The 14,540-nt window shown below is 40.1% G+C and overlaps 1 protein-coding gene across 1 annotated transcript in view; it reads left to right on the top strand.

The window, feature by feature from the left end:
- rab6ba (RAB6B, member RAS oncogene family a) overlaps positions 1–14,540 on the top strand; it is a 56,387-nt gene that overhangs the window by 31,465 nt on the left and 10,382 nt on the right. Inside the window, exons 3-6 of the mRNA XM_071926210.2 lie at positions 5,550–5,603; positions 6,162–6,267; positions 7,933–8,044; positions 14,349–14,442. Coding sequence (XP_071782311.1) covers positions 5,550–5,603; positions 6,162–6,267; positions 7,933–8,044; positions 14,349–14,442 — 366 coding nt within the window. The remainder of the gene's footprint in view (positions 1–5,549; positions 5,604–6,161; positions 6,268–7,932; positions 8,045–14,348; positions 14,443–14,540) is intronic.

The following is a 14,540-nucleotide window of genomic DNA, read 5'->3' as shown; positions in this document are numbered from 1 at the left end:
ATGTAGTAGTGGAGTACAAATGTACCCATAATGCTGTGTGACATGAGTGATGTAAGTTAAATTGACCAATTATGGATCTGTATTTGCACTACTCATCAGAATCAGTATGGTTCAGTTTTAGTGTGCTGAAATTGTTATATTTCTGCATGTGCTGCCAAATTCAGCCTGCTGTGAGCGTCCTGTCTGTTGAAGGAGGCGTGGCCAGGGATCGATCCAGTCCCTCTTATGCCCCATGACCTCCTCACTGGTGAATCATCGAGTGTCACCTCTCGTCTCTCAGGTCTGGCAGAGACGGCACTCAGCACTCTGTCCAGTATGACAGAGCTGGGTTGGTAGAGAGAGCTCACTGTAGTCAGTTGTATACTGGATTTTGGCTCAGTGGAGATTGATTGGAAGACAATCTCACTGGATTACAAGATTGTCCTGGAATTATCAAAGAAGTTATCTTTAAGAGCTTCATTGATTCTGGCTGCTGCTGTCACCAAAACATCACTAATATCCTTTGCCCTGACCTTTTCTTAAAGCCCCAATCCTTCCCCCTGCTGAAACACTGTCATCCCACTACTGGCTTTGTCAATTGACTTATTGGAATGGATTTTGAGTTAAGATGGGTTGTGAGCGTTGCAAAAACCTTTTTTTCTGTGTACAGTATAAAAATTGTAAAAAATGTAAAATATTCCTTATATTGACATTTATCTTTTTATGGCCAAATAAATTGTGGATTGGGGGTTTTGTTTCTGGTTTTGCAGATCATGCTTCCCCATCTAGTGCCAAGTAACACAGTAGTGTTATTTGGGACAGTGAGGTTAGTGGTTACCAGACAGATACTGTTTCCCCTCCTGCTCCTGAGTTGACTCTCCAAATCCATTTCCATGTGGTGGAAAGCAGTATGTCTACTGTGTGTTAATTCTTACAGTCAGTGGTGGTCAATGGATTCTCCAGGTGAAGCACAACCTTGGAAACATACTACGGCACTGTTTCTCTCTAAATCAGAAGTCCATGCCCTTGCCACTATTGTCCACACTTGGTCTTTTTTGCCAACCGCCATCCCTGCCTCCATTATCTGTTTTGATGGCAAGTCACAGCTGTGATCTGGTCACAGGCTTGAGCCATGGCGGTCACAGTGGTTTAGTGCGGTGGATTTACTGTGATTTAACAAGACGCTCTCCCCACCCCACAAACATAACGGCCATCCCTACTACCCAACAAGAGAAACACCCACATCCATATGCATGACAGTCCGCAAGGGCAGACCTGGGTCAAATAGTATGCAAATAATAAAGTATTTGCTTTAACCTGCTTGGAGAACCAGATGTGTTTACAGCATCAGAACAAGTTCAAGTATCACAGAAAGTATATTTATTTGGCTTTTCTGTGATCGTCAAAACATTATATATTGTATAGTGTTTTTATGTATATTGTCCTATGTGGCAAGCCCCGTAAATCTCAAAGAAATAAACACCAAGAATTATTTCCAAATACTAACTGGTAGCTAAATGGTTTTGGGCCGCCTACATGCCTACTGTGGTGAGATTACCATTTCCTGGCACTTTCATTCAGCCTGATGTGTTCATAGTGAATGTTTTTTGCATCATTTGAATTATACACAGTCAACTGTCAGCTGTGTTGTGGATTTCAATACTCCAATACTCTATATTACTTGATGGAGTCTTTAAGACAGCAGTAGACTCTCAAAACTGTCTCTCAAGATGTCTTCAGACATCGAGAATTCAAATCAAAAGCCTGACATATTTCATGATGCCTTCAGATGTTGTGAAAAACAACAATATCTAAGACTGTATCTGTATCTAAATTGAAATGTCAAAGCACATTTCCTTTAACTACTTCTAAACACAAGCAAATATGAACTGTTATTTCAATCAAATCACTTTGCTCTTTTTTAAATAATGTTCTTTTCCCCCAGTCAGTGGTGGAATAGGCCAGGAAGCCATGGTCTGTCTTCTAACGATGTGTGCTAGTTAATAATTAAATGGGATATTAATAATTTCTCCGGATCTAATCTGTTCATGTATAGCTGTCTGTGTGGGTTTCTATATTTAAACCAGGGGCCAGAAGGAGCCTACAGCACCTCTGCCATTCCAAAAAAAAAAAAAAAGCTAAAACATCTCTGTGCTTTTAACTCCACTGAATCTAAAATTTTTGCCATCTCAATAATATTACCCTAGATCAGCAGTTTTCAAAGATTTCTCAGGCGACCCAAATTTTCAAAAGACTTTCTCCCAGTGTAAATTGGTCTATTAAGTAAGGATATTTTACAAAATTACTGCTTTTTAGACAGCAGTTTCTAGCATACAGTGATTTATTCAGATATCAGGCATTCCAGTGACATATGAAGCCATATAGTAGCTAACAACCTTTGAAGCTAATTCTTCCAGAATACTTTTGGGATCCATTTTGATGCTCCTGTGACCCGCCTTGAGTCCCAGCTCAGTCACGGCTAGGAATTGTAATTTTTCTTTGCTTAGTGTAGTCTAATCAACTATTTCCTCATTACAGTAACGGAAACATGATTTTATTCCTTGAGGCTCTCTATTTTCAGGTTAGGAGTGCTTGTTAATCTGACTGAGTGAGAGGATGAGTATGAATGACGTCTTGTTCTTCATGCCAGACTCTCTAAGTTAGTCCTCTGCAGTGGCTTGCCAGGGAAACGAGTGCGTGATCAAGCTGCTGATGCCCAGTTCTGTCAAACTGGGCAGTGGCCACCCTGCTGGACTGCCTAAGCTAGACACACACAAACATACTATACACTCACTCACTCACAGATGAGCAAAAACGTGTCAAAATGTATCTTGGTACAAATAATAGTCCTGAACATTTATCAAAATAAATTAGACTGCAAGTGTCAGCAGGAGCCTGTATCTTCTTAAAGGGATCACAAACACTAAAACATGTTTTTTGAGATGTTAACTGATATCTAGGTGTTGTTTGAGATAGAAGACAATAATATTACGCATTACTTCAGCGTATAAGTGCATATGTTGAACTGCCAATTTTTTAGGCGCTAAATAAGCATTTCTCTTTTTTTGGGGGGTTAAAAATCAAAAGTAGGTGTACGTCACTGGATGTTTTGTAGTATCTTCATTTAATTCGACTCTACGTAATCAGATTGGTTTGATAGCCGCCCCCTCCACCGCTGCTCTCCACGCCCAATGCATTGCATTGTTCAAAGTAGTGGGGTTAGGCGGAGAGGCTCTGAAACTGGGGCTACCGTCACCCTTTAAACACATCAGGGGTTTCACTGTCCGCCCAGCAGACTTGTCAGCCATCTCCACTGGCTACATGTGGCCAGGTCTGGAGTATGCCGTCCCCGTCTGGCAGGCTGGGGTCACACAGACGTTAACGCAGCTGGAACATTTGCAGAAGTGGGCTTGCCATATAATACTTGGTCAGTCCTATGCCAGCCATCCCCCCAACCCTCAACACACACACACACACATACATACATACGCGACACACTAAACATCTGGATGCACCACCTGCAATGGCCACAAACCCCATCTGCTTGAACCACTGTGTCATCAAACCTCTCACATTCCATACTTTACCAAACTTATCAACACACACACACACACACACACACACACACACACACACACACACACACACACACACACCATAGCTCTCCCATCCTCCTCCTTACACAATTCTGTCAACTGATTGGTTCAGTAGCTCTGCTGTCGCTGTATGTTTTTCTGTATGTTTTGTACTATTAAAAATATTTTTAGATGCCTAGCTTTTACTAAAGTGAGTTTTATATGAGATGGTGAGTTGGTGTGTTAATTCTGTCTGTGACTACAAAACACTAATAAAGCCACTATTACCACTACTAAATAACAACATAACATAACATAACATAGCATAGCATAGCATAGCAAAGCATAAAAATGACATGAAATGTTTTAAAATGCCAACACCATATTGTCTATTTTCAAAAAAATAAAATGCATTGTAACTGTGTCATTTTAGGGTTCATCATCTCATGTCCAAGGCTGAAAAGATTCAGGCATCAGGAAGCTTAACAAACTGTCAAGTCTTGTATTGTACAGGCAGGAAGCGCGGTTTAACCTTGATTCTGAGGCTTTGATTTCTGCGAGCCAGAGCACCTGATGATATCAAGGCGCGCCTCAAAGGGAAAGTCATGGGCTTGGCTGCGGAAAGTAAACATCCCTCGAAGAGAGCACACAGTGCCATCTGCCATGTGACACACTGAGGGGATGATTAGATCACTATTACACATGGCTCATGGATAATGATACATTACCCATGTATAATAATAACCAGCCCATTTGAGTATACAAAATAATACAAAATACAGAAGCTGTATATTTAAACAATACAATTATTCCCTTCCATATCAAAGTGAAATATTTACAAAATTAGCCTACATAGTGCATTTTACAAAGAACTGGCAATTAACAAACAACATGATTATCCATCAAAAGACACCCAAGAGCTGTAGGCTGTGCACAAGCGAGAGGCAGAAAGCCAACATGCCGACTGCAGCTCCTTCAAACAGTCTGTCATTTCAAAGTGGACTAAGAAATCAGAAATAGCCATTTACTACTTGAGATCAAAATTTTTTATGTCTCCTGCCTTTCCTGTTTTTCCCCCCCCATTGTTTTCCCACTGTTAGTTGATCAAATAATGTTCTTTCCATTCTTGGTTGATCTGACTTTTTTCAAATCTCTAGCATCTATATAATTTATTGTTTCAATGTCAGAGCCTATTTTGATTTGCCGTTGTATACAGGGAACATCTGCATATGAGAATCTCCCCTGCATGGATTCTACTGTATTTGAATCAAGAGAATAAATGTGATATGCCAGGATATCAGAATTACTGTGATATTATTACAGTCAGGAGCGCATGGGAAGTCGTCTGTACCTCCCTCCCAGAACAAAGGGTTTGCACCCAGTGGGTGGGGCAGCTGACCTGCCCTTGGCTGTGACTTTATACAGACAGCGTGGAAAGGGAATCGCTGCAGGTTTGGATTGTACAGAAGCTCTTTTTGATCAGGACTGATATCCTGCAATGAGCAGCTGCCCCCCATCCCTCTTACATCCTGCCCCCACATCAATTTGCCTAATACTTTTTGTGTGTGTGTGCTTCTTTTTATTACTTTGAATACAGACAGACATCAAGACAAACACCATGTAACTTTACATTAATTCACAGATAAGTGACAGACACAGAAAAACAACAAAGAATGCATTACAGTACATTTTGAGCACGGACATGAAGATGCCTAGTTGCCTAATACTAATGTGCAGTAATAGCTGCTGGTTGCCAAGTAGATATGGTGAATATTAAAATGTCACATCTTGTCTTGTTACATTTATAAATTCAGGCTTTATCAAGTCACGGTCTGCATTATACAGACTCTATTTTTCCATAGATCTCGATCTGTCTTCTTGATCTATTACATCTTTAAAGTCCGCTATTCCGTTCCATAATAAATGCTCAGTACTTCGCTTTTCCTTTTTTTGACAATGGTGTTGATCCATGTGTTTCCTCTCTCCTTACACCAGGCCACAATTGGAATTGACTTCCTGTCGAAAACCATGTACTTGGAAGATCGAACGGTAAGAAGCTCAGTTACAGCTGCATGATGTCACGGCAAAAATGTAAAATGTGTGTAGTATAATGCTCCGAAGTGCCTCTCCACCATCAACAGTACATCAACTCCTCATCTCAGATAGAAACCATTAAACACACACTGTAGGATCTTTGCTCCCTACAGTCACGCATTTCGATGTTACCCCGACGGTATCGGTGAACAGCATGTCACCTTTCGAGCTTATGATATGTAAATTTATTCAATCAAACCTGTCTGGTATGTCTGTTTATCTAGGGGAATCTTTCATACAGCGGCACGACCTTGGAAGTGTCAGCATGGGGAGTCTACTTGTATTAATGTCTGTTTTGTGAACCTTGCTGTGGGTGTGTGTGCACTCAACCGTGTGCACATGTCTGGTTGTGCATGTTTGTGTATGTTTTTGAGTGGATAAAAGGTGTGTGTGTGTGTGTGTTTATTATATGTGTGCTGTATGTTTGCATGCGTGAGGGAGCCAGCTGTGTCCAGGCTCTCTGGAGTATCTGAATAATCTCAGCCTGCTCAGCCTTGTCTCTCTGAACCCCAGGTGAGGTTGCAGCTTTGGGACACGGCGGGGCAAGAGCGCTTCCGGAGCCTCATTCCCAGTTACATACGGGACTCCACCGTGGCTGTGGTGGTCTATGACATCACAAGTGAGTATTCCTTATGTGATTTTTGAACGCAAATTTTGACTTTCACAGAAGCACACTTACACATAAACATGTCACATCTACACACATTCCCTCTCCCTCTCTCTCATACAGAGCTGCTATATCTCACCACTTTTTTTTATCACACCTGCTGATATTCACCTATTGTCATACTCTGGCTAATTAGCCAGCTGTGTTTTCTATTTTCCCTGTGTTACTGTCATTGTAGGTAGCCAGACATAATGTTCTCACTCTAAAGGGCCTTGGGCATAAACTTCTTCTGTCCCTAATTGTGAATCAATTTGATATTAGAGTTGCCCTGAGGAGCAAAATCCAAGATGAGATTTCACAAATAACCCCTTTCATTTCTCCTATAAACAAATTAGATCTACTGAGCAATGAGATGAGACTTATTGCATTGTCTCCCAACTTCTCAAATTTGGTTGAGAAGGACTGTTCTTACTCTGAGAAAATAGGAGACATCTAAATTCTACTGTTTAGCTATGTTCATGCTTCTTCTCTATGTATCCAGGTATGAGAAGAACCACTATGGTAGTTGTCTTTTAAGAGTCTATTTTAGTTGCTCTGGTTTAGTTTGTTTGATGGTTGGTAGTGACTCTTTCACTGGTTTCCTTTTGAGCGAGCATTATTCGGTTCGGTTTTTAGAGAACGCAACATCCAGCTACAGTATAAAAGACTTCTACTCCACAGCCAGCATGCTGTAATATTCAGAGGTTGTCCTTGTTCAACCATTGTGCTACAACCAATGTAAATCAATCCCTGAGGTTTTATGGAGATTGTTTTTCATTTTTCATGACAAAAATGTGACATTATTATTTTCTCAAATCCATCAGTGGCTTAAATATAATGGTTTATCAGAGAAAGAACCAAGGCACTTTAACATCATTGCCCTCGGGAGATGAATTTTATGCCAGATTTTATGGCAAAACACGGTTACCGTCCCACAGAACCATGTTCCATTTTCACCTTGAAACTGATGTGGGACCTTTCTCATCAAATCCCCAGTCCAAGAATACGATACGACCCTTGGTCTGCATGCCAACAAGCCCGCATACTCAATGAATGTGGCAAGGTCAAATGGATTTATTAAGAGTGTTGCCATTCTGCACAGCTTGGCCTGTACAAAACACCATTGTATTCTATTGTGTTCCAAAACTGCATGTATCCTACAGAGCTTGAAGTCAGCTGTCATCTTGAGATCATATTTTATTTTTTGATATTTATGATATTTATATGATAATTTCGATGCGTGTGATGTATCATAAGAGTAAGTAACACATGTAAGATTCACTCTAAATATATAATTCTCAAATTAATTGTGATAATAACCATTAGTACCTTGTTCTACAGCCTCTCTGAGTCACTTTCTATCAATATGTTTCAGTTTCCCCTCCCAGCTGCTGTTGATGCATATCCTATTGTATGGAAAGGGAACAAGGGGACAGGAACTCAAACAGTTAGTCCAAATGAAAGCACAAAGCACATCACTTGGGCCGCTGTTTGAAAATCCGAATGAAGGGTTTATTGTTTTTCTAAATTCAGAGTATAGGAGGAGCAGGGAGCAGCGTCAGCACAATGAATGTCGCAGCAGTCGTACAAATGGCATCCTTAATTTGATTCGGCTCTGTTTCTGCTCTTTCTCAACAGACGTTAATTCGTTCCAGCAGACGTCGAAGTGGATCGACGATGTGAGAACGGAGAGAGGAAGTGATGTCATCATTATGCTTGTAGGCAATAAAACAGACCTGGCAGATAAGAGGTATGTAGTTACTGCTTCATACCTCTGAACCCCTGCATCTGCATCACAATTTCTCTTTTAGTGAGCGCTTCGTTTCATGTCCCGTATGTATGGTGTGCCGGACATTATGTTGTCATGGTGACGTCTGTCTGTCTGTGTGTAAACTCATTCCTGTGAGCACAATAACTCAAAAACAACACATGATAGAAACCTCATACTTACACCACAGGTTCCCTTCATAGAGTAGATGATCTGAGTAGATTTTAGAGGATCTTACTGCAGAAATTTGCATATTAATGAGGACAACCTTTTCTTCTTGAAACTACTATAACTCCTTATGCTTTAAGAGTTCATATTAATACCGGCCATGTGTTGGGTGAAGACAAGTATTTTGACATAAAAATAGTTGCTAATTAATGCATTAATGGGCTACATTAATGACCTCATTTGCATAACAGATTATGTTTAATATTTCATGGTGATTATGGCGGGACATTAGGCAGCTCAAGTGCCTCTTGCTGAGTTTTATATGCGTATGAATGTCCGAGGAGCAGTTTTTGCCAGAATTCTTGCTTTGAAATTATTCAGTGACTTAGTGCCCGGTTACACCTGAGCAATTTTGGAACTGTGTGCAAAAGGGATTTTTTTTTTCTTATTCTCTTTTATATATAACTGTATAACACTATATAACTGGCTACTTAGATGTAGCGAAGAGAAGGTAAGAAAATGCTGATGAGAGGAGAGGATGAATAAAGTTGGAGAAAGAAAGGAAACGGACACATTGAACTGAGATGGGGATGTTCAGAGAAACGGGGTGAAAAGGAAATGAAGTAGAGGGAGGCAGATAGAGTGCTATAATACTGGAAAAAAGAGAGAAGTGAAGCAGAAAAATAACTTCCTGACATGGTACCAAAGGTATTAATGGTGCATATATACTAAATCTATGCTTGCACTACCTTCATAGCTTCTTCTTTCAAATTCATGGGATGAGATAGACTTTGGATAGAAAATAATCAGTGAAATATAAAACTGAACATGAAAATGGCCACCCTGTTGCTTTTTAGACCCTCATATAATCTACAGTTAAGATGATGTTTAAATGTGAGGACTCAAGTCTCTTTGAGGATCCTGCATGCTGTTTCATTTTTTGATTTAAATATCTCATTCCTCCAGCCCTCTTAAGAAGTGTAGAAAATATCACTAAACTACCACAAAGAACATCTGTGGCTATACTGAAATTGCAGTAAAATCTAGTTTTATGTTTGTGTGTAATGCTGCACAATGACTACTTAGGCACTGTTGAAAGAAAATTGCAAACATTGTTGAGAAAGTGTGCTGTGTTTGGAGATCATGACATTTTTCTGACTCTTTTTATACTATAACTTACCCTTAGGAAGTGATTACTTATTTTCTTTAATTTCTCTTTGTCTTCCTCAAAGTCACCCCCAGCCACAGTGATCAACTTTACAGTTGTGCTAATAATTAATTAGTTAATAGTCATTTATAATAAGGAAGTTATATTGGGGGTGTATGCAATCTCCACCTTTGTGAATACATGTTTCAGTCCTCAATCTACATTAAGTTTTATATGTCTGGCCCCTGGACTTCCATACACCTTAATTAAATGCTGCTACGTAACTGTAAGAGCCGGTCATGAATGCAAATTGCCGAGGTCAAGATCCTGACTCGTCTTTACTGCCAAACTAGAGTGGGAATATAAAATGTGCCTCTATTGCTCAATAGAAATATACTATGCTCACCTGCTATTGTAGTCCGTTTCTGTGTCGAAGTTAGAAGGCCAATACTGTACACTGATCTGTCCCTCCTCTGCATTAGTGCTGGTCTTCCTCTGGGTCTTCCTTTAGACAGATGTTGTTCTGTTGTTTTGGTACCTGGGCCAATTCTGTGCTGGAGATATTTTCTTAATGAAGCCAGCACTCTGCAAAACCAGCTGAGCATCAACTCTCTGGTCCGGTTGATTGACCTTAGTGTCAATCTCAGACCACTGCCCATTATCTTCTTCACCCCTCCGATATGCTGCCACACTGAATGTCAGGTTTACATAAGTATTCAGTGGAGCGCATTCTCTAACACCTTCTCCTCAAAATACAGTATTTCTCAACAGATTTGACACATTTCTCCAAACTAAGGTCCATGCTCTCAAAACGGTTAACACAGACATCTAAACACTTGATAATTATGCAAAACTCACTGTAAATTTTCACTGTTTTCATGCAAAATATAAAACTAGATATATCAGTTTTCACACAAAACTCTCCAAACAAAAGTCCATGCTGTCAAAATAATTCACACAGCTGTTAACACACCCTTTTACAAAGCCAACAGTACCTGTAACTATGTGTTTGTGGTTTCTTTTGATTCATTATGTTCATCAACACTTCTTCCTCCTTACTGTATCACACAGACAGACATGGAAACATGGTGATGGCAGATATGACATCACCACAAATCTACTACATGTGAAACTGAAATATTACATATTATAGTATTTCCAAAAGCGTTGAGGAGCAGACATTTTGCTTACTGTAATGAAAATGTTTAATCAACAAATTATCGATAAAATTCCATACAATCAGATTATGGAAAAGGATTGTGGAACTTCCTGGTTTATCATCAATATTCTTGTGTGAATATATCTGAATGTATTATCTTATCAGTACATGGCATGTGTGTAGTTTTGATGTCAGTATTTGTTTTTTTATAAAGATAAAGATTATAAAGAAAGATTATAAAGAGAGTTTGGAGAAATGAGTCAAATCAATTGAGAAAAACTGTAAATCTGTCCCTGTGAGTAACCACGCATAAAATCTACACACACCAATTTCATTGCGATTGTCAACATTATTTCCCTGTACAGTAACAATAACGTAATAACAATTTACAGCATTGTTAACATGGCGGTGTTGAGGATGTACCTTGTGCTGCAGAACAAATTCCCATTGGTCTGCTTGTGTCTTAGACCCATCAAGTAACTGATTGCAGGGAAGGCAGGAAACGTGCTGCTGATGGCAGTTTCCACAATGTTTCTGACTGGATCAGTCAATAAAAGTTCATGGCTGCCATAACAGCAGAAAAAGCTGTGGTTTCAGGCTGCATGGGGACTGCAGGGGGAAGACATTGATAAGACTACAAAAATGACATGGTGCATAGCCAAGCAAATACTGTACTTAATACTATACTGTAAGTACTGCCTGTACTTACTTAATGTGCTGGTAATAAATTGTGCCATCTGTTTGTCCACAATGTATTGAGGAGCATTCCCGAGATAATACAATGCAAGATAGACTGAATAAAGTACAGTTGGCTAGTTGGTTAACAGTCTCAAATATAGGATATAGGTTTAGTTTTTTCGAAGTACATTCTGCTAAATGAGCCTTTGTATTAATCCACAGAATTAGGTTGGCCAGGTGAAATTATTTTGAAAATATGGGTCTCCAGATAAAACGTCAGCTGAAAACTAGTGAGCCTTTTCCCTATAATATCTGGGCAATTTCTCTTTAGTACAATTCAGTTGGGTTTTAGTAGGTTCTGGAAGCTAAACCCCAGGTAAATGTTCCTTGATAAAGAAGTAAAGGTTCACATTGCATTAACAACACCTCAACAGCCACTCAGCACTATCCTTGCTCTAATTTGTCTCTTAGTAGAAGTAAATCAACCTTTTTTCACTGTGTATATGAGCGTGACAGGTTTTTGCTTAAATCACTGCAGAGAAATCTAAACAGCCTTTTTCTGCTGCTGAAATTACCCCACCGCATTTCTCTACTGCGGTTCCTGTCACCGTCTGTCTTCACCCACACTGGAGGAACATTGTTTGAATCATTCTGAATCATAAAAATCATTTTCCACCTCTCCTTTTCACCATTTATTCCAAATGAAATGATGGCTAATTATAGTGACACTCCTCAGCAAATGTGGTTGGGGATGCCACTGAGCAGCCATTACAGTTCTACACACACAAGATGGTGAAAATAATTTTCAGCATCATCTTGTGTGCAAAGTGCTGTTATGTCTGTCTGCTCGATGGCCCCAGTGATGCTTCAGGAGGGAAGTTCAATGGTTAAATGGGACTGAAAACAATCTATTTTATTTGGATTCACTATATGATGGCAGAAATACACATAAATGAAAATGATTGAACTACGGGTTCCAGCGTGTGCATTTTATGTCAGCGCCTGTATGCAAATGTACTGTAATGTTGTGTGTGTGATGAAATGACTTGCCACATGGTCTGACTTTAACATGAATAATCTTACTGACATAAAAAGGTGAGGCTGTGGGTCTTCATGGTAGAAAGTAATCTTCAAGTAAACTTCTGAATATGAGTGGATATAACTCTAAAGCAGAGGTTTATATCTGGCTTGGATGCAGTGTGTTTTTCAGTCCCTGTGACAAACAGAATGGGATCTATTTATAGGTGGCTGTGTGTAGCTGGAACTTGAAAAAAAACATCTTAAAATGAGACGGTGGTGCATTTTTCTGCTAATATACACCATATATTTCCTCCAATAATACTGACACCATAGATTCACGTGTATTGCATCACTCTGGTATGGTGCAGCAGGATTATTAGGTGTTCGGGAGGAGCTCCACTATGAGAGCCGGGCTCTGTGTGTTCGTTTGAGTGCCCTGCATAAGGGAAATACAGTCTGCACTCGTACACCAGGCAGTACGGTAGAAGCCGAACAAGCATCAACCAGCTGGAGGCTGGTGTGCTGTACAGCCACATACCAGGAAGTAGCTCAGTGATTGTCTAACTGTGCCACCACAGCACTTCAGTGTTAACAGGTGGAGTTTTTAAAGTCACCATAGTTTCATTCACTCCAATCGTGCATCCCCCCACCCCTCCTCTCCACCCGAGCATATAGTCCAATAATAGGTCAGGTAAAATATCCTGAAAATGTAAAGTAAAAATCAGCACTTGGTGTCACAGGTCACCACCATGAGTAGACATCATTTAATTCTCGGCGGGTCCTCAGCCAAAAAGGTTGAGAACCACTGGCCTACTGAAGTTGATTTTAAATGAAATCTAGTAGAATGAGTGCCTACACTTACACTTGTGCCTACTGTTTACACAATTGTATAACATGGTCATATTTTGTTCCTCGACATTTTCATTTTCATAAGAAAATCAGATGTAATCATCATGGATATATTGAGGTAGCCTATATATGTCTACAAAGGCTACCTCAATCTTATGCCAACTTTGTTTATGATTGAGTTACTGTTGATCTGGGATGGTATGGTATAGCTGCCTTAGTTGTATCTACTGTTGAAGAGATGTGAAAGAGCTGATGGGATCAGGTCAGAACTGCTCTGAGCCTCCAAACGCTCTGCTAGTGTGCATGAATGTTGCTAGGAAGCGACATATTGTGTATCCATTATACAATTTTCTTGCCAACTGCCTGTCTGATGATGAATAAGCCTCAGTGTTGTTTAAGTTGGAACTCAGAGGCATGCATCCAGAAATAGCCACAGCACTGGTGCAATTCTGTCAGGTGGTGTTATTATGTAAATACATCTCCAGTGCAGTGCTTTTGTTCTTGCTGTGGAAACTTCTTCTCCTATCTCACAAAGCCTGGATTTCTCTTTCTTCTGTACTGTTATGCCAGCCTAGGTCGAGGTATTTAAAGGAAGGGGGATCAGTTAACTCTAATGTTGCCGTGTTTGATGCTTTGGACAACAGGATACCTTGACAATGTGAATGTGTTGCAACCACTTAGAGAATGAGTTCAAAGTACAGAAGTGGTATTTCTGCGTTAGTAAACGGCTAAGATTTTCTTTGTGTTGAGAGGAACAAAGGAGCCAGAGCGGTTACATCATGGTTTTCCCATAAGACCAGTGGCAGAGTGATTTAAGACAGTCGTATTAACAGACTGGCTGGCTTTATGGGCTGCAGTCAGCAGGACTGCACTGATCTTGCTGTTCGTATTAATGGACACCTGACACAATCTCTGTTTCCGAGAAAGCCAAACATTGACTGCCAAATTAATTAAAATGTCATGCAAATTGGCTGTTATTAATTTCTCACAGCACAATGTAATTAATCATTTTCACTCATCAGCTAATTAAGTCTGGTGTATCCTTACTAGCCTAAAAGAACAGGAGGTTCAGCTGCAAATAGTCGGGGGTTGGCTGTGATTCTTTGTAGTATCGTTACACATTCACTTTACCAACTCTCCTGTTTCGGTCAAATGTTCAGATGACTAAATCAACCTCTATTTTGTCGGCACACCAGAATGTAATCTGATCTGCGGGGTATTGTGCTTCGGTTGTTTGATGATGATTCACTCCTCCGTTCTCTCAGGCAAATCACAATTGAGGAAGGTGAGCAGCGGGCTAAGGAGCTGAGCGTCATGTTCATTGAGACCAGCGCCAAGACGGGTTACAACGTCAAACAGGTGAGTGACTTCTCTGCAGAGGGAGTTGGCTTTGGTGAGTGGGTTACCTGAGACACAGAATCACAAACCATTCTGTCTCCTGTACTCTGCACTGCCGA

Source organism: Centroberyx gerrardi, chromosome 9 (assembly GCF_048128805.1).
Source record: "Centroberyx gerrardi isolate f3 chromosome 9, fCenGer3.hap1.cur.20231027, whole genome shotgun sequence".
Taxonomy (NCBI): Eukaryota; Metazoa; Chordata; class Actinopteri; order Beryciformes; family Berycidae; genus Centroberyx; species Centroberyx gerrardi.
Note: the sequence above shows the minus strand (reverse complement) of the source record. Positions and strands in the feature narration are given on the sequence as shown.